The sequence below is a fragment of the Colletotrichum paranaense genome, assembly GCF_030867605.1.
Source record: "Colletotrichum paranaense strain IMI 384185 chromosome Unknown Scaffold_6.1, whole genome shotgun sequence".
Taxonomy (NCBI): Eukaryota; Fungi; Ascomycota; class Sordariomycetes; order Glomerellales; family Glomerellaceae; genus Colletotrichum; species Colletotrichum paranaense.
This window is the reverse complement of record NW_026848964.1, coordinates 254,180-272,034: the sequence shown is the minus strand read 5'-3', so window position 1 is coordinate 272,034 and position 17,855 is coordinate 254,180. Positions and strand designations below refer to the sequence as shown.

The 17,855-nt window shown below is 50.1% G+C and overlaps 8 protein-coding genes across 8 annotated transcripts; 3 read left to right on the top strand and 5 right to left on the bottom strand.

Annotated features, from left to right (window-relative positions):
• Positions 1–294: 294 nt before the first annotated feature.
• Positions 295–1,134, bottom strand: CPAR01_07695 (uncharacterized protein; the record flags this gene model as incomplete). The annotated part of the gene is made up of 1 exon (XM_060491964.1): positions 295–1,134. One exon carries the CDS (start codon positions 1,132–1,134, stop codon positions 295–297), a length of 840 nt encoding a protein of 279 aa, XP_060348334.1.
• A 1,279-nt stretch (positions 1,135–2,413) lies between these two features.
• On the bottom strand, positions 2,414–3,100 carry CPAR01_07694 (uncharacterized protein; the record flags this gene model as incomplete). Its single annotated transcript, XM_060491963.1, has 3 exons — positions 2,414–2,494; positions 2,550–2,690; positions 2,753–3,100. The coding sequence occupies 3 exons, from the start codon at positions 3,098–3,100 to the stop codon at positions 2,414–2,416; spliced, it is 570 nt and encodes a 189-aa protein (XP_060348333.1).
• Positions 3,101–6,577: 3,477 nt separating this feature from the next.
• Positions 6,578–8,335, top strand: CPAR01_07693 (xylosidase/arabinosidase; the record flags this gene model as incomplete). Its single annotated transcript, XM_060491962.1, has 1 exon — positions 6,578–8,335. One exon carries the CDS (start codon positions 6,578–6,580, stop codon positions 8,333–8,335), a length of 1,758 nt encoding a protein of 585 aa, XP_060348332.1.
• Positions 8,336–8,649: 314 nt separating this feature from the next.
• CPAR01_07692 (platelet-activating factor acetylhydrolase) lies at positions 8,650–9,821 on the bottom strand (the record flags this gene model as incomplete). The annotated part of the gene is made up of 2 exons (XM_060491961.1): positions 8,650–9,332; positions 9,398–9,821. The coding sequence occupies 2 exons, from the start codon at positions 9,819–9,821 to the stop codon at positions 8,650–8,652; spliced, it is 1,107 nt and encodes a 368-aa protein (XP_060348331.1).
• A 726-nt stretch (positions 9,822–10,547) lies between these two features.
• Positions 10,548–11,396, bottom strand: CPAR01_07691 (NADH-quinone oxidoreductase; the record flags this gene model as incomplete). The annotated part of the gene is made up of 3 exons (XM_060491960.1): positions 10,548–10,998; positions 11,058–11,271; positions 11,384–11,396. The coding sequence occupies 3 exons, from the start codon at positions 11,394–11,396 to the stop codon at positions 10,548–10,550; spliced, it is 678 nt and encodes a 225-aa protein (XP_060348330.1).
• An 893-nt stretch (positions 11,397–12,289) lies between these two features.
• On the top strand, positions 12,290–14,699 carry CPAR01_07690 (uncharacterized protein; the record flags this gene model as incomplete). Its single annotated transcript, XM_060491959.1, has 4 exons — positions 12,290–12,380; positions 12,755–13,985; positions 14,038–14,330; positions 14,401–14,699. 4 exons carry the CDS (start codon positions 12,290–12,292, stop codon positions 14,697–14,699), a joined length of 1,914 nt encoding a protein of 637 aa, XP_060348329.1.
• Positions 14,700–15,180: 481 nt separating this feature from the next.
• Positions 15,181–16,483, bottom strand: CPAR01_07689 (uncharacterized protein; the record flags this gene model as incomplete). The annotated part of the gene is made up of 2 exons (XM_060491958.1): positions 15,181–16,175; positions 16,231–16,483. 2 exons carry the CDS (start codon positions 16,481–16,483, stop codon positions 15,181–15,183), a joined length of 1,248 nt encoding a protein of 415 aa, XP_060348328.1.
• A 117-nt stretch (positions 16,484–16,600) lies between these two features.
• CPAR01_07688 (uncharacterized protein) lies at positions 16,601–16,774 on the top strand (the record flags this gene model as incomplete). Its single annotated transcript, XM_060491957.1, has 1 exon — positions 16,601–16,774. One exon carries the CDS (start codon positions 16,601–16,603, stop codon positions 16,772–16,774), a length of 174 nt encoding a protein of 57 aa, XP_060348327.1.
• Between the last annotated feature and the right edge of the window lie 1,081 nt (positions 16,775–17,855).

The window sequence follows — 17,855 nt, the reverse complement described above, 5'->3', positions numbered from 1 at the left end:
TAAAGTAGCGGCAATATGCCTGGCTTTACGATGAATTGCCGGGCTATGTATGTATTGATACCTTAGTTCGACTACGAGGCCCTGGCAAATACTCAACTAGAATGCTCAACTATACCGTGTATCCTAAAGGTATCAATCGCCCTGAACTTCAACGTAAACGCCTGTGGGGTGATTGGTAGATCAAGAACTGGAAACCAAGTACAAAAACTGAAGTACACTCGCTGTCATTGATATCTGTATCAAAGAAAGCCTTGCTGTGGATTCAAAGGAAATCAAGTCTTTGATCTAAATCTATCACGGCATCAAATACAGCCAGTCGACTGCCTCTCCCAAATACCCTTTCTCGATGGAATCCTCATCTCGTCCATCAAAGTCGAGTGTTTCTTCTCCTTCCTTTTCCTCCCAAGTATCACAAACAAACACTTGCAAATTACGATATTTGCCCGTCTTCCTGAGTCTCCGAAGGTGCTCCTCCAACCAATAACGATATGGAGAATGATTATGGTGGCGGTCTCGTGCTCGTACGATACGCAGCTTTCGTAAAGATTTTGGGAACTGGCGTAGAATGTTTTCGTCCTGTGTGCCGGCGTCCTGTAACTGCGTCGTGAAGGTTTCCAGATTACAGAGCTTGTGTAGAAGCAGACTCGCTGTTTCTCCAGTCGATCGATCGGGGAACCGGACACTTAGAGCTTTAAGTGTCTCTTTGTGTTCGACCAACGCGTCAATCATATCCACCATCTGACTGACACTCGACACACATCTGTCAAGTCCGAAATGACATAAGTGCTTTGGCGTCGAGATAATTTCCATGATGAACGGTTGCGTGTTTAAACTCGACCAGATGGAAATATCGGTGAGCTTTTCCCAAGTTTGCGATCCGTCAAACCATGCATCGTCGAAATGCTGTATCTTGAGAGATCTTAATTTTGGGGCATTCTTTGAGATAGCTTTGACAAGCTCCATTGGAAATCGTCCCACGCGAGGTGTGCATTTGATGCGTAGGGTTTCCAAGTTTGGAAAGACGTCATCTTCCATCAGGAGAAGTTTGTTCGAGACATCATGGTTTCGGTGATTTTCACTCAAGATGTACTCAATCTCAAGTTCTCTCAAGGATTTGGCCATGAGAGGAACCATTATGGCAAGTATGTTGAAATGGCCGCCACGATTCCATCCTTTTGGGTGAACTGCAAGCCTCATTTTACTGAGTGTCTCTTCAATAAACGGAACTTCGTCATCTGACAATCTCATCTCTTGCTGCCGAGGAGATTGCTCTGGAGCGTGGATAGGAATGCACACACGTCGCACATGTTGTGTACAATATGGGCGGGAGTCCCAACCCCTAATGAGAGATATCAGGTGGCTATGTCCGGGTTTCACCAGCCAGACGTAGCTGAATAGATTTCGCCTGACCAGCTGCCGAAAAGCTCGACATGTTCGACTGAGTGCCTCCAAGTCTGACAGCTTGCTCTTGAAACTGGCGTCTACCCAGTACAGGTGCGAATACGATGGCGCAGTCGAAAGCTGATCAAAAATATGCTGGATAACCTCCGGCGGTAATTTTGCAATCCCCACCATCGCCTTTTTTGTGAAGGTGTCTCCCCGTAGATGCATGAAATGCCGCGTGGAACTTAGTTATGTTGTGAAGTGCAATAAGTGTTGGAGGTAAAAGAGTTGGTGAACGTATCCAGAGGAGCTGTTTTTCAAAGATGTTCTCTTTCATGACCCATCTATGGCGTGCATTGCAGAAAACTTTGTTATGCGGACCGACCGTATGAACATGGATTTGGTACAAGTCACGTAGCTGTTTCTGTCAAATCAGTAACCTGTGTAGTCTTCTGGTCCTCAAGGTCCGCGAATCTAGGGTATTCATCGGTCTTAGTACATGCCGACACGTACTGGCATTCCAAGTTTAGCATCCGAGCTTCGAACTATGAATAACGTCAAGATCTTCTGGTCTCTGTGGCCAGCTCACATTTTCATCGTAGATCTACTTTCAGAAGTGCGTTACAGGACCGTACATTCAAACCACGGCCAAAACGGGGACGTGCTACCATCGTCGATGGATGCTCTGCCATATTCACTTTTATGGTTCTGCGGAATTAAGGGAGGAAGCTCCCCTACTTTTGTTCACATTGAACGTTGCGCGCCAACCAGGCTAGGAATCTGGCTTTTCTTGGACATTATGAAACTATCCTCCGAGGTTGTCAACTGCAACTGCAGAGTATGTTTCGTATTAGCAATGGTTCTGGCTGGTGGCAGATTCCTTTCTCAGTTCATCGATCTCAGTACCATCCCCACATGTCCATGTCAGCTATCTTCCAGTATAATCCATTTCCGTGTGCATTGTAACTTTTCAAAGGACATTGGGCCACAGTGGCATGTGTCTTGACGGTGAAGGTCTTCAGAGTATTTCCTATTCCATCACCTCAATCTCCTCGGCTTCCTCCACGTCCCTCTTATTGCCCTTCTTGCCACCCTTGCCTCCATTGAGCGCCTACAGTCTCCTGTTAGCATTTATTTCTGCTCAAAGAGTCGACGTTCACACTCACGGCCTGCTTGTTCTTCTTGTTCTGTTGCTCACCGCCCTTGAACTCGCCAGAGAGCTTCTTGAGAGTAGCCTGGTCTTGCTTGGAGTTGTTGCCCTTCAGGCCCTTGGCCTGCTTTGCCTCCTTGGCCTGTGCACCTTGAACCTAGAAACGAACAATTAGATCTAGGTCGCTCGAGATGACAATGAAAAACACATTTGCCATACCTTCTTGAGGCCGTCATTCAACGGCTTGTTCTTGGGATCCGCGTTCTTCTGGTTCTTCTCGCGTTGCTTCTGTCCCTTGGCGATGTCCTTGTTGAGCTGGCCCGACTGCTTCTTGAAGTCTTTGGTGCCCTCGGCCTTTTGGACCTTCTTGACGTCCTTTTGCTCTTGCTTTTGAATATTAATATTCTTGTCGATACCAGCGGCCTCCTTCTTTCTTCCCGCCGCGCTACCCTTCTTAGATGCGCTTTGCGCCCGCTCAACAAGTGCGTCTACCGGTGCCGGCACGGGCAGAGCAACAACGAAGGTGAAGAGGAGGAAGAGGGAGAGGATGAGCTGAGGAACGCGCATATTGGCGATTTGGTAGTATTAATGAATGATTTGAATAAGGTATTAAGGGTCGACGCCGTCAAGACTGTAACTCGATGAACTGAGATGAGAAGGAGATGGTGATGAAAAGTGCTGCTTGTGATGGCACTTTTGAGCAGCTTATATACGCTCAGTTTTGGACTCAACGGTCAATGGAAGAGCATGTTGCGAGTCATCATCCCATTTCCTAGGTATTCGCGCTTCGTCCGAGGGATGTCGACGGATCTAGCCACCATACATTGGCAACGTTCTTCTGCCCGAAGTCGTGATGCTTTCGTGATCGTTTCGCCCTGCAGCAGAGGAAGCTTTTCTTGTGTCGCATACGAGAGCAATTACGCCCGCGAACCATCTGAATTCAAACGACTGTTGACAAGTGACAAGCTTTTGGGTGGAGTCGAAACGAAGAAAGTTTAGCCGCATAAGTGTTTTGGGCTGAACCTAGATGCCAAGACCTTTTACACCATGCTGAATGTTCGGGTCACATTCCACAATAGATGCCAAGATAGATCGGACTCGACTGTAAGTATCGTATTAGTGCGAGGCTGGTCAGATTATACGCGGAAACGGAAGGAGAAAGGGACATGGGAAGAACGATTATAGTTCTTACACCAAGTGCCTGGAGAGACGATACCTGTATGTTCTATGTCTTGGTCCTTAGAACGGATACGTCGTACTTCGAGACTATCCCACAGTCATTACAAAAGCATTCAGAACCTCTCATCATATTCGAGCCAAGTTTGGCAAACTACCGCTTCGGGTAAATTTGAAAGAGTCAGAATGCACGCAAGACGAAGGAAGCATGAAGCTGGAACCACTCCAGCCCTGCTACGGAATTCCCCTGCGTCTCAAGTACACACACCGATCAGATTATCATCCAACTAGTATGAACTCTACGATAGTGTAAGCACATGGCAAAACGAAGTGTCTCTTGTCTTGTCCGCCTCATTCACCGTGTCACTGCAGGTAGATCTAAGCTCGTGCATGTCTTTACCATCTAGAAAACGGCCTTCGCTTCGCGGACATTGCAAGAGCCAAACGCGGGTAAATTCTAGGCCATACACTTGCATAAAAGAGGAGAAAGCTTGTGAAGCTTGCGGCAGCCTATAACCACGATGCTTGCTCTTCCCGTCTTGTCAGGCGCGGGCAGCGGGGCCGGCCTCCGCCTTTTGTCCGCACTACCACTTCCCCGCGCTAGGTGGAACAAAAGAAAGTTTAAGCTCTCTTGACATGCGGTAATTTGCTCGAAACTCCTGACTAGCGCCGGAATACTTAAGCTTCTTTTTCATCTTTGTTTTAGCACCGTTGGAGGCTTAAAGTTAGCTAATGACTTATTCAACAAAACATCCTGATGGAGAAACGAATGATTAGAGTGAAAATAAAGCCCGACAGTCAGTTTTGAGGTTGGACCGCTAGGGAATCCCTGCGTCAATCATGGATCATCGTCTGAAAACCATTTCCTTAGATGACTTGCAATATGATCTTCGTCGTCCAAAAAGCGCTGCCAAGAAGTACATCGCCAAGAGCTGCCTTTAGCACGGTACAGCCAAAGAACACTGTCTGAGCGGCTGTCACCATCACGCATCACAGACACCGCATAATCTATGCTCAAATCACAGGTAGCAGTCAAAGTGCATTGGGGTCCATCAAGTCCTCTCCGGTAGCCTGTCCGTAGAAAGCCTTGCTGACGGGTCATCGGCCTTATCCTTAGCCCTGGGCTATCCCAAGCGCATGCCTAGAGAAGGTTGGATTTAGGGCAGACCCGGCACTAGCAAGAGCTTATTAACGATGTTTGAGTCTCAGAACATCGGCACACTAACTTGCCGCGGCTGTTCAACGCTTAATACTATGAAAGGACGAGGCGAGCAGGATTTGAGGCTTACACACGGATCACCCTACCGCTTTCGGCTTGACGCGTGGTCGGAATTCCGGCAAGCTGGTCCTTCAACCCACTGAGCCCAGACCAAGTCGATCATGTGCCGGCTGTACCTACCTATCGGTAGATATCCTGCGGAGATCGCCTCCGGTGGGATGGTGTGGGCTAACACATCATCAAGCTGAGACACGTTATGCCTCGCCGACTCAGACAACCTTACTAAAGATTCCGTCCAGACTCGGTTCTTCATTGTCGTTTCCGCAGGCCCATAACAAACCTGCTCATTCCCCTCGCCGTCGTCACTTGAGTCACTAAAGACAACTTAGCTTGAAGCATCACTGTGGTCGCCAGGATGAACTAGCTAGCTCAGCAGGAGATAGCATTAATACTTTTATGGTTAAACGTGGCCAATTTAGATATGGAGGTTTACCGACTCTAGAAGATGATGCACATATTACATAGGTAGATGATATCAAACCCCCCTTTCCGTTAACACATGCAGATACGGCATCACAACAACGACTGATGCAGCCATCATGAGACTGGCAGGCCAAAGGCAAGCGGAGGAGCTTATGCCAATTTGATAGTGTAGCGCGAGGCAACCTTAGATGTTGTGCAGAAATCTGTCTTTAAGCATGTCTTTTTGTCCACATCGCCAAGCTCCATCATGGCATGCCATAAACAAGACTAAGTGGCCAAAAGACTGCAGAATAATTATGTAGGATATCAATGACACCCATAGTGAGTTGTGGCGATACTGCAACAATGCCCGTCATATGCCGTCGATGCATGTTCTTAGAATTGAAGTAGCTGCTATGCCAAGTCCCTTGTTGAGTTCATCTCCCGAGTCCTTCAACGTCGGAGTGAGGGTCTACATTTGTGAGGCTATCTGGGGAGACTTCGCTCGCACTAATACTATTTGTTTGTTCCAAAGTTCTGCCTTTGCTGGCGGCTCGGGCGGTTCTCGATATCGTTTTCACGGTTTTAATACACAGAATCAGTGAATACTCTCACTGTCTCAATAGACTATTTTTCTTAGATATTTCCACCTTTCCAACTTTCCCTCCTGCAAAGTTCACAACCGCGGATCATTGACGGCGATGTTGGGCGCCCGACGCCACCACCTGCACTAATACTATATCAATGTTACGTGGGCGAATTTCGTTTAAAGAAGGTGCTCCAGGTCAGCTTTGTTATCTCCCAGAGGCTCTTTAAACTGGAACCCAGTCTGAAGTTCTTTCCAGGCTTTTCCGATAAAAGTCTGTTTTTCCCTATATTCTTTGAAATGATAAATTCAGCCAACGGGGGCTTGTTCGGCTCGGTTCGGCCCCACCGTTGTCCTCTTCGTAGCTGCAAGTTCGGGGATGGCCCGGGATATCCGCATCTCGGAAAGTCCGCCTTAGACTATGGCGGGGAAGTGGGAACGCGGGGCGGGCAAACGAGAGAATCTGCAAATCAATGTTACTCAAGCTCTTAGCAAAGACCGGGGTGGAATCAAACTGTTTGGGAAATAAAGCAGGCGGCAGCTGCATGTTCATAGAATCCTTCGCCATCAAAGTGACAGGAAGCTTTCTTCAGCCTTGAATATGCAGTTTCTGCGTTTCATATCCTTCGTTTCATGCCCGTTGGGTGTCCTAGGCTCTCTGGCAAATACGTCTTACACCAATCCAATCATTCCAGGGTGGCACTCAGATCCTAGTTGTGCTTTTGTCCCTGAGTGGAATGAGACTTTGTTCTGCACGACGTCGTCATTCATCACCTTCCCAGGAAATCCTGTCTATGCCAGCAAAGATCTTATCGACTGGAAACTTGCAAGCAATGCAGTCAACCGGGTGTCCCAGTTCCCTCTGATTCGCAACGGAAGTCAAGGTGAAGACCTTGGCATGTTTGCAAGTACTTTACGTTACAACAATGGCACGTTCTACTTGATCTCAACTTGGGTCAGTGCCCAGCTCGGAGGACCAAAGTTTGTCATCTTCACTACAAAGGACCCATTTGACGACCTGTCATGGTCCGATGCGATATGGCCAGAAACACCAGGCGACACAATTGATCCAGACATCTTCTTCGACGATGACGGCTCTGTTATTGTTGCTTCTTCCGGAACACCCATCAAGGCAGTTTACCTTGATCTCTCCACCGGCAATACCAGTGAGCCTTGGGACCTTTGGAATGGGACTGGAGGCGCAAATGCCGAAGGCCCCCATGTATACAAGAAGGATGGATACTACTACTTATTGATTGCTGAAGGTGGCACTCAACTAAATCATTCGGCGACTATTGCACGATCTAAGAGCATCAAAGGACCTTGGGAAGCGGCACCTCATAACCCCCTTGTTTCCAATAGAGGCACCAAGGAATACTTTCAAACTGTTGGCCATGCTGATCTCTTTCAAGACTCGGCTGGAAACTGGTGGGGGGTTGCTTTGTCTACTCGCGGAGGACCGGATCTTTACAACAGTCTTAACTATCCCATGGGCAGAGAGACTGTTCTTTTCCCAGTCTCTTGGCTGGCAGGAGGCTGGCCTATCGCAGATACAGTTCGCGGAAACATGAGCGGACCGTTGCCCAACAAGTCCTTTGTTCAACGAGGAGTTGGCCCTCTTATTGGAGAAGCAGATGTGGAAGATTTCAAGCCGGGGTCCACGATTCCGTCGCATTGGGTCTATTGGAGAGCTCCATTCAATGCCTCATACTTCACCGTATCTCCCCAGGGTCATGAAAATGCTCTTCAGATGATTGCCTCTCGCGCTAATCTCACAAGAGATGTTGTCTTCAATGTCACCACTGAGGGTGTCACATCTGTCTTTCGACGGCAGGAACACACTTTCTTCAACTTTACTGTTGATATCGAGTTAGGTTTTGGAAAGTCTGTCGGTGACGAAGTCGGAGTTTCCAATTATGTCAATCCTACTCAGCATGTCGATCTCGGCATCATTTACCAAGCCACTATGTCTGACAAGGGAGACGAGCTCGAGCCTTACTTCCAACTCAGGGCTCGTTCAATCAACAACTCAACAGCTCCTGATCCAAAGATCGTACCGGTTCCGCAAGAACTGTTGGGCCGAGCTATTAGGATTAGGATCTCTCCGAGGAATGAGACTCACAATGAGTTCTTTGGAAGCTCGGCAGATCATGTAGGTTCTGAGCAGTCGCTCTGGGTCTTCAATAACGCGTTGTTGGCCGGAGATGGAGCTACAACCGGTGGTTTGCTCGGTGTCTATGCTACTACAAATGGTGGGAATGGCTCCTTCAACGGGTACGTTGGAAGGTGGAGATACGAACCCATTGGCCAGAAGGTGGATTACAATGTCTTTGTTCCAACATCAACCAAACAACAGTAGGCATGGGTGTGTTCCTCTCTAAGTCTTAATAGTAAATGTATGAGGGCAGGAATCATGTGCATCTCTGCCCGAGCAAGATTGAAATTCGAAATCGGTACATCTCCGATAAGCCCAAGACTATTCGTTTGCTTTCCCCGAGGCAATCCCTAAGACCAAAGCTAAATCGCTGTGTATGCTGATATTCGCAATCATGCTGGCAAAAGGCAGGAGAGCTGTGATGCCCTTCCCTGACTATCGATACGTCTTCTAATGCAAAACCTCGGTGGGTGTATTCATTATCAATCTTTTCGTGTAAAGTTTGAGAAACCACTGATTCATTGTCCATTGTGAACTTCGTCCCAATGCACTTCAGTGAAGTCTTCAGAAGGGCTGTCCAAAAGAGGCTGTTTATTATGACGCAAGATATCGTCAAACAAGGCCCGAATGAACGTCCTTGAGATATGGACCATTCTCCTTCCGTCAATTGGCCCCTGTGTACGTGTTGTGCCGAAAGTCTTCCAGAACCCCAGGTCAGACCAGTCAGGATGCAAACTTCCATCCACCGAGAACAGACGCCACCAGCCAGTCTGCCAGGCTCGGTAGTTGATCCAGGTGCGGTCCGAATTCGCGTTGTGGCCCTGAAAGCCTAGAATCATCGAGGGTTTCTTGAGATCCGAGTCCGATGTGCTGTTCAATCGACCCCAGTTGGCACCGTCGACGTTTATAGCGGCTGCTACTGCATCGCTCTCGAGAGCTACGGTGAGAGCAGCAGAGCCTCCTAACGATATCCCGAATGTGCCGAAATCGGTGGTCCTAAAGGGAGCTTCAAGCCTTGCCACGAGTGAGGGGAAGTAGTCGATGAAGTGCAGCTGCTGTCTGACCCTGACGGCATGCAAGTCCTCTACCCAGGCAAGGGAATAATTGCTGAAATTCGGTGGCAGTCCGTAGACGCCCGTGCGATTGGGGTACCGCAAAAAAGGCTGCTCATAAACGTGATCAAACGCAGCAACGACATATCCTTCAGATGATGCAAAGTTAGTCTGGAGTTCTGAGCAGCGACACATTGAGGGATCGCGAGCTTACCATGTGATATCAGTTCCGAGATAATTATGTAGTCGCCATCCGTCGGAACACCCCAACCGCCAGGTCCGAAAAGAAGTGTTGGGCCGCTCTCTTCATTCAGATAAGTCGCGTTCCATCTCAGCGTTGACGTCAAGTGAGAAGTATTGTAGCTCCACAGGTCGGTGTATAATTTGGCAAGCTCGGGTTCGAGGTACGGCTTTGGGCAAGGCTTCTCGTCTTCGGTAGGATAGTACAGCGTGACGAGGTACTCAGTCGAAACACCGTTCGGCCACACGACATCATTATCTTCCAAGAAGGGGACGACGAAACGCTGAGCGCCGACGTTGTACCCTCCCGTAGGATCAGGGAGTGGTTCTCCGAGGGCCGTACATGCGAGCGACACGCAGAACCAAATCGCCAGGGCTCTGGGGGTTTGAACCTTCATGTTGGCGATCGAGGGCGCAGTGAAGCCGTTCAATACATTGAGCAAGATCATTATTCCCTGATGCGATATTGGAGGATTTAAATATATTTTCTGATATGGGCGTCGTTCTTGGCATAGAGTTTTTGCCTCGCGAACCCCTCTCGGTGCAGAGGGGGAATTCATTGCCAGACGCAATGCAGCGGCGCAGTCAGATCAGCTTAGTTTGCAGTCTCTACGAGAACTAGCCTTAGCTCAATCAGGCAGCTGGGGGAAACCGTTATGCTGACAGGAGTCAAAATGTGCAACGTCGGGCAATTGGTTGTGCGCGTAGTGTGGGGGACGGCCTGCGAATCGTCTTGGCATTCAGAGTGCAAGTAAGCTGACAGCAGGTCGGGTGATATAAGGCCGGGTGATCACTCTGCCTTCGATTCCCGTTGCTAGTTGAGGATAATTGTCAGCCTCATCATGGATTGACGATCTAATATCTTGCCCGGCACTCAGTTCCATGTTGCGCAGCCAAGGTGCAAGGCTTCAAGTTGGGTCTAAGAAATTGTGCGAAGTGAAAATCTGAATCGCTGCAGACTGTGATCAAATGCGTCTTGGATTCTGCTAGTCAGGACAAATGAAAGACAGATCCAACAAGCCAGCACGATGGCTGTCATGAGAGATGGGGAGGTTGCGATCGAGAGAGGAACAGGGATGGTATACATGTACTACTCTGTAAAGGACATGACATTAGCCATAAGCCTACTTCCGATACCACATTCTCGTGATCTTCGTCCTTCTCTGCTTTGCCTGTAAGAGAAACACGCCATGTAGTAGAGCCTCTGCAGTGGGTGGGCATCCGGGCACGTAGATGTCGACGGGTACAATCCGATCCACTCCCCTGACGACTGAGTAGCTGTAGTGGTAGTAACCACCTCCATTCGCACAACTGCCCATGCTGATAACCCATTTCGGGTCGGGCATCTGGTCGTAGCATTGTCGAACAGCAGGTGCCATCTTGTTCGTGACCGTGCCAGCAACGATCATAACATCAGCTTGTCGAGGTGAGGCGCGGAAGATGATGCCGAGACGATCCTGGTCGTAGCGGGGCATGGATACATGCATCATCTCTATACCGCAGCAGGCTAGACCAAAGGTCAAGGGCCAGAAGGAACCCTGGCGGGCCCAATTGACGATGCTATCCAAGGTCGTTCTGTTATTGCTGTTAGCCAGTGATGGGAGTGTCGAGACATGATGTTCTGATGGACTTACAACACATGTTCGACGGCGTTGGATGGTGGTTTGATGATTTGGCTGTCAAAGGGGAGAGTGTTCTGTGGCACGATGCTAGTTTTCTTAGAGTATGATCTCGCATGGCTCTGATGGCGATGATGCTGAGGTCCAAGTATAGATGATGTAGATGAAAGATGAAGGGCATAAACTTGTGCTCGAGGTGCCAGTCTCAGCGGATGATACCGCAAAACAGCTAGTGAGATGGTGAGCCATGGTATTAAGACCATGCGTGTGCGTGAGAAGTGGCCGTTGACGACTGAGGACCCTAAGAGCCCGAGGAGGTATTGAAGATAGAACGGACTCACAAAGGCTGGACATCTTATACGACTCAATAGGGTCGGTCAAAATCGATCATCGAGCAGAGGGAAAGCTGAGCAAGGCAGAAGGGTAGGTATCAGATAGGTCAATTCAATCATTTGCAAGAAAGAGCGCAGCCTCGGACATTATAACAGGCCACCGGAGGCCGAGAGTAATGCGTCAAACATCAGGAAGATTGGTCATTTTATACGGTATTCGAATCACGGAAACCCCCCATCGATGCATTATATCGCGGTAGCCGCAAAGTGGGTGCAGGGTGTGGTATCTTAAAGAGGTTCCTGGTGCAAAAGGTACTACTGATGAAGTGACTTGTTTCACTTGATACATATGGCTATGATACTATGGTTGTAGGAGAAAATTCATATTGCGGGGGTTTCCGGGTGCTGCAGTTGACGTTGATGATGGTGAGAAGTTGAGGAAGGAAGAGGTCGAAATGCAGAATGAAGTTGGGGGAGTAGCCTCTTGCCCTTTATTTTGTGCCAAGACCGAAGACGCTGTGATTCGCCAATGGATCCACTAAGGTGGATTGTGGGGCTGCGACAGCGAGGGTTCTGTCCCAATCGGGATAGTGAATCCACCTGACCTCAGGGCGGGAGAACCGGGGCTCACCGAGATCCCGGGGGTGGGATTTCTCCGGTCGCATAGATACATACATACAGACTGCCCTCAAGCCCCTTGTCGCGGCCTTGTGGGTCCCCATCCTGCCATCCCGCGTCATTCCGAACGCGTTCATCGGCTTAAACCCACCATCTTCACATTCTCTGTCGTTCATCCAAGCCCACTGCCAACCAACGCGACCTGATTACTGAGAATCCTAAGCCCAATTCGAATAGCCCGCCGCTATCACTACTGGGATTCTTCAACTACGCCGCCGGTAGACAGCCGGACCCGCCATGGCCGCTCCTTCAACCGGTGGCCATACATGTGCTATTTGCGGGAAGCAGTATCAAAGAAGTGCTCATCTACGCCGGCACGAATCCACGCGTAGGTAGTCAGTCTCCTTGTTTCCTCTCTTCGTTTTTCCATCCTTTCCGTATTTCTTCTTTTGTGTCAACATTTTGCCCCTTTGGGACTACAGCCTGTTCTGTTCCGGGCGATCTCGCCTACTTCCCGCCTGACAGTGATGACTGCCCGGATTTATCGGTTGTCGTTATCAATGTATTGTCAGTTCGTTCCAGCATTCAACGTGACAGGATTCACCTTGCCTCATCTCAATCAAGCTTTTGCGTAGTATATCAACCAGCCCGAGCTACATTTTAGCGTTTGATTGACTTCTTCGGGACTTTTCTTTTGACCTCGGTACTCACAACCTCGCAGACGTAGAATCCGCTAGGTACAAGTGCCTGTACTGCGAAAAGGCGTTCGCCAGACGGTTCGTATCATCTTGCGCACATCCATGCCGAAAATCACACTAAAGCGTGACAGAGATGTGTGCCGTAAGCACACAATCCACTGCCCCAAGAAACAAGACCAAGAAACCGTTCCAAATCTCAAGCGCGGCCAGAAACCCCGCGCATGCGACGCCTGCTTTCACAGCAAGCAGTCATGCGATACTTCTGATCCCTGCGTGCGATGCGTCTCTCGCAAGCTCCAATGCACATATCACCGGTTGGAAGAGAGCACATCCGTGATCACAGATGCATCCTCATCCACACCGTCCTCATCATTGGCCACAACCGCGGTAGGCACACCTGATAATGACAAGGACCGCACCAAAATCACAGTCGCTTTCCTTCTCGGTCTGACAAATCCCAACTCGGAGAACATACTCGAGTTCCTCGCCAGTGAAGCAGCTGCGAGAACCGAGGGCGATGGAATCGATACAACAATGAAGGACATGCATGTGCCCACGCAATACCCTCCAAACATGATGATCGATGATGACTTCACGTTCCTCCCTTATGGGTTTGCATCAACATTCGCTCCCGAGCTGATAGACTTCAATTCCTTGGACGTCTTGTCAGAAAACATACTATCCAACACTAGGATGTCGTTTCTTGTACCTGAAAGCCTAGAACCGCGATCAGCCGAAATAGTCTCGGGATTGCAAGAACTTCATCACACTCTGGTTGCCACAAATCAATGGTATGACGGCACCTTTGATCTTGACACGGCAAACTCGGTGTTCTCGGCAGGCAATCTGTGCCAATTTGCTGCGACCTACTTCCGAGTCAGTCACCTCGACTTTCCTATCGTTCATCGGCCAGACTTTGGCAGTGACTATACAACCAAACAGCTGCTCTTGGCCGTTGGACTCTCTGGGTCTCTGAGATCACCCCCAAGCGACGATGCCCTCGCAGCCCGTGGCTATCTCACGCTTGCCGAGGAATACATTTTTCGCTGCCTTGAGCGTCTGATGCCCCCAGGCTCAGCGCCAGAGTTCACCCATGAGCTTGAAGAGACACTACAGGCAGCCCTCATGATCCACTCTGTTCAGTTCTTCCGAAACGACGTAGCATCGCGGCGGAAGAACAGAACCCAGCGACTCCCGCAGCTTGTATCGGCCGTACGGGTTCTCGGTCTAGCACAGACCAAACATGCTCCCATATTCCAATATGAAGAATTCGTGCGCAATGAGTCAAAAATCAGGTTAGCCTTTTCTTCCCCCTCAGTAGACACATCGTTGCTGACAGGTGTGCAGACTAGCCATTTGGACGGCGTTAGGAGACTGGCAGCAATGCGGCATGTTCAATACTCCGCCATCGATGACGCCTGCAGAGTTGACTTGTGATCTGCCAAGCCCCTTGGAACTTTGGGATGCTAAAGACGCGGCGGAGTACTATGAAGCGGCCAACGCTCTCGGGGCCGACGGTTCTAGGCGGATTTGTTCCGTCAAACAATGCACCGACGCGCTGATGGCTGAGAACTGGGTCGGCATGGGGAGCTTCCCGTTCCAAGATATCAGCGGATCCGACCTACAATTGTTAATTTTCGGTATGTTCGGCCCCTTTGCCTCGTTTGGATTCAACCATACGCAAGAAGTGGACGGATCTGATGACAATAGCACTTAACGGTATGTTGGCATCGGCCAATCTCATGGGCGTCTTACCTGCGTGCGCACCAGCCCTATTGCGTGCCGTTTCCAGGTGGGAAGTCATGTGGGACACGATCAGGGGTCGCATGGAGCCCGCCGTTTTCGAAAAAGCAGGCATGATCCGGTACAATAGCGAGCTATGCTGGATAGCTAGAAAGCTCGTTCACGTCTCCATCTCGGGAGACAAGAGTTCTGCGTACATGCAGAAAGTTGGACACGATTCTCTTGTGCAACTGCATGAGTTCGTGCGTCAGTATCGCGATAGCTGAACAGTGTCTACGATGGCTACCACCGCGAGTGAGCCAAGCATCCATGCAACGGAAAGTACGCGCACGGATATTGCTGTCTTTCACAACTCCCCTTCAACCGCACATGTACTTCAAGATGATTAATGAGGAACTTGGAACTTTGGAAGCGAAAAGTCAAATGTTTGGATAGTGTAGCCGTTTGTTATTCAATGCTGATTGTGGGCTTTTCCAATGGTAGAGAACTCGCATTCAATCGATTCGATAAATCAAACAGGGCGGCGTCAGACAAGATTCATACTGATCTCTACCGCCTTTTCCTCCATCTTACTGGTAAAGTACAAACAAAAATTCTCGCCAAAACTCAACTTTCAGAAAGCAATGACCATCAATCCGCATCAACTCTCGAATGACTCTTTCAACGTCCCTTGACGGCAGGCACCAATATGATATCGCCGACAGAGTCACTCGCCACCTTTTGAGACTCCATTCTTCACACTAAGTTTTACAAGTGACGCTTGCGCGCACAGCCACCCTTGGAAGCAGCGGTCGTGGTGGTGGAAGCGGCAGCAGAAGTAGCAGAGGTAGCAGGAGGAACGCCAGAAGCAGCACCGCTCGGGGGAGCACCACTGGGACCGGCACCGTTGGGGAAAGTACCGCTGGGAGGACCACCGGCACCTCCGGGGCCACCGCCGCCGTTTCCGGAAGAGGTATCGACACCACCGTCGGCGTAGTAGTGGGCAGCGGCGCTAGCAGAGCTGGAGTAGTCGGCGGTGGTGTTGTATCCAACGGTGATCCAGGCCAAGACACCCTCGGAGATGTCGTCACCGAGCAGGACGTACTGGACAAAGGGGTCGTAGTCCGCAGTCGCTTCACCAAAAGCGATGCTGTCACCAGAGTTGAGAGTCAGCTCCTGCGTGTTGGTGTTGTAAGGCGCGACAGCCTCGACTTCCGAGATGAGGGTCTGGTCGAAGAAAAGCTGGCCGACGTGGTTAGTCACGCCGTCGACGTAGGTGTCGTTGTCCAGGACAGTGGCGCCCGTCGTCGTCTTGACGTGGATGTGGGTAGCACGGCCGGTGTAATGGCCCGGGAACATGGTATCGAACTGGACAACTCCATCGTCGTCGGTCTGCTGCACACCGCGGCCAAAGGTCGAGTTCAGACCGCCCTGGCCGGTGGCAGAGACACCAGAGTACACACCCGTCGCGTTGCAGTGCCAAGCGTCGATCAGGATCTCGGGCACACCCGCGCAGGTGGAGACGTCGACAAATTGGACGTCGAGATGCAGAGGCACGCCGGACTGTCCATCAGTCATCTCGCTGCGGATCAACTCGCCGGCAACCCAGTAGGGACCAATCGTGGTCTCGGGAACGACGACGCAGGTGGTGTTCTGGGCGAAGAGAGTGGCAGGGTCGGTATCGAGAGTGTATCCAGCGGAAGACTTGTGGTCGACAGCTGCCCAGGTGGTCAAGTCACTCTCAGCACGGCGGCGGATCGGAGCTAAAGAATCACATGTCAGCCAGGAACTTTGAAAGATTTTCCCGTGGAATCTCACCAGTCGCAGAAATGGCTCTCTTGGCGCGGAGGTCCTTGAGCTTGGCCTCGCGACGTTGGATAGCACGCTGCTTGAGGGCGATGTCGGCAGCCGAGCCGGCACAGGCGTCGAGAGCCCGGCGGGTGCTGGCGGCAACAGATCGGCGCAGGGCCATCTCGCGCTTATGGACGTGAGGATCATGCTTCTCTCCTGGGTGCGCAGTAACACCGGTGAGGGCGATGGCCGCCAACGCGAGGCGGGAAACGGTAACCATTTTTTGTTGAATCGAGATGTCAAAGTTGAAAATAGCGAAAGTGAAGTGAAAAAAGAATGTAATTTCTCAAGGTCTTGCTCAAGTGAAGAAGTGAAGGAGAAGTGCCTAGAATGACTGATGGTGGTGAGAAAAGAAACAAGAACTGTTGAATTTCGCCATGGCTCAACGTCTTTATGTATGCCATCTCCGGGAGGGAACAAGATATCGTCACGCTTGATCGTTCACGCCTCCGAATCACACAACAAGGGCAAACAACAACATCGCAATCTTTTGCAAACTGCGTACGTATGAGTGACTCGTCATCAGTCCTCGGTCCAACGCATGGGTTTTCACATCGACTTGCAGTCACGCACCGTCTACCGGAGGGATTGAGGCTGTAGTCGGATGCCAAGCCCCGGTATGTGGGAGCTTGGGCGGCGGAGGGCAGATCTTAGTGCGACGCTGCTACTTTGCGGGGAAACGGCCGGCGAATCACAGAGACCTCAATCAAATCACCCTCTCCTTTCCGAATGGTTCGGACCTTTTAAGGGGTAATTAAGCCAAGGGTTAAAGATAAAATCAAGCGTAATGCCATGTGGGGGGGGGGGGGTCTATGTGGATTAATGGATTATGGATTAGCAACCCGTCGGCGGTTCCCTTTGTGGCGTTGCTAGTCTCTACCGATTCAATTTGTCTCGGGTGAGTAGCCAGAAATATTCAACGTGGACGTTTGCATTGCGGACGTTATCGCGCCCTCGGTGGTCTAGCCGTGTCTCGCGTCATAGCCACCGACATGCCAGGAGCACCTAACCAACCTCGATCTCGGGAGCTAGGGGTACACAGAGATTCCACCAGGCCTGGTTTCTGTCTTGTACGCGTATGCCTACTTTACAGACCCGGCAAGTGACGGTAAAGGTTAAGAGTCAATCGGTTCCTCAGGTAAGAGTCATTTTCCGCGGTGGATTTCCTTACAGCTGGAGCCTCTGCGTATTCATGAATCGAGATTCTGCGACCACGTTCAGTACGCCTGTAACCTTTGTGACCTCAGTATGTTTGCACCACCTCCCGAAATATCATAGACACATGGTAAGTCTCTATCAAGAAGCATTAAGTGCTCTGAGCTTGTGTTCTCCTCGAACATCAGTTATTGTGGAATTTTGATGAACATTTCTTGCGACAACAAGTCATTAACATTGACGTTGTCTTGATCGTGGAACCCCTCCCGGAGCAACAGCCGAGGTAGAGATGATGATTAGGGCAATTCGTAGTATAGCATCAGCTGTAGTCGTTCCCATTGACTAACGCAAATATTCCACGGTTAATTGACCTAGGTAATTGTAACACCGATAAAAACATGACTTAACCTCACAAAACCCACTTCTCTGTAACGTCC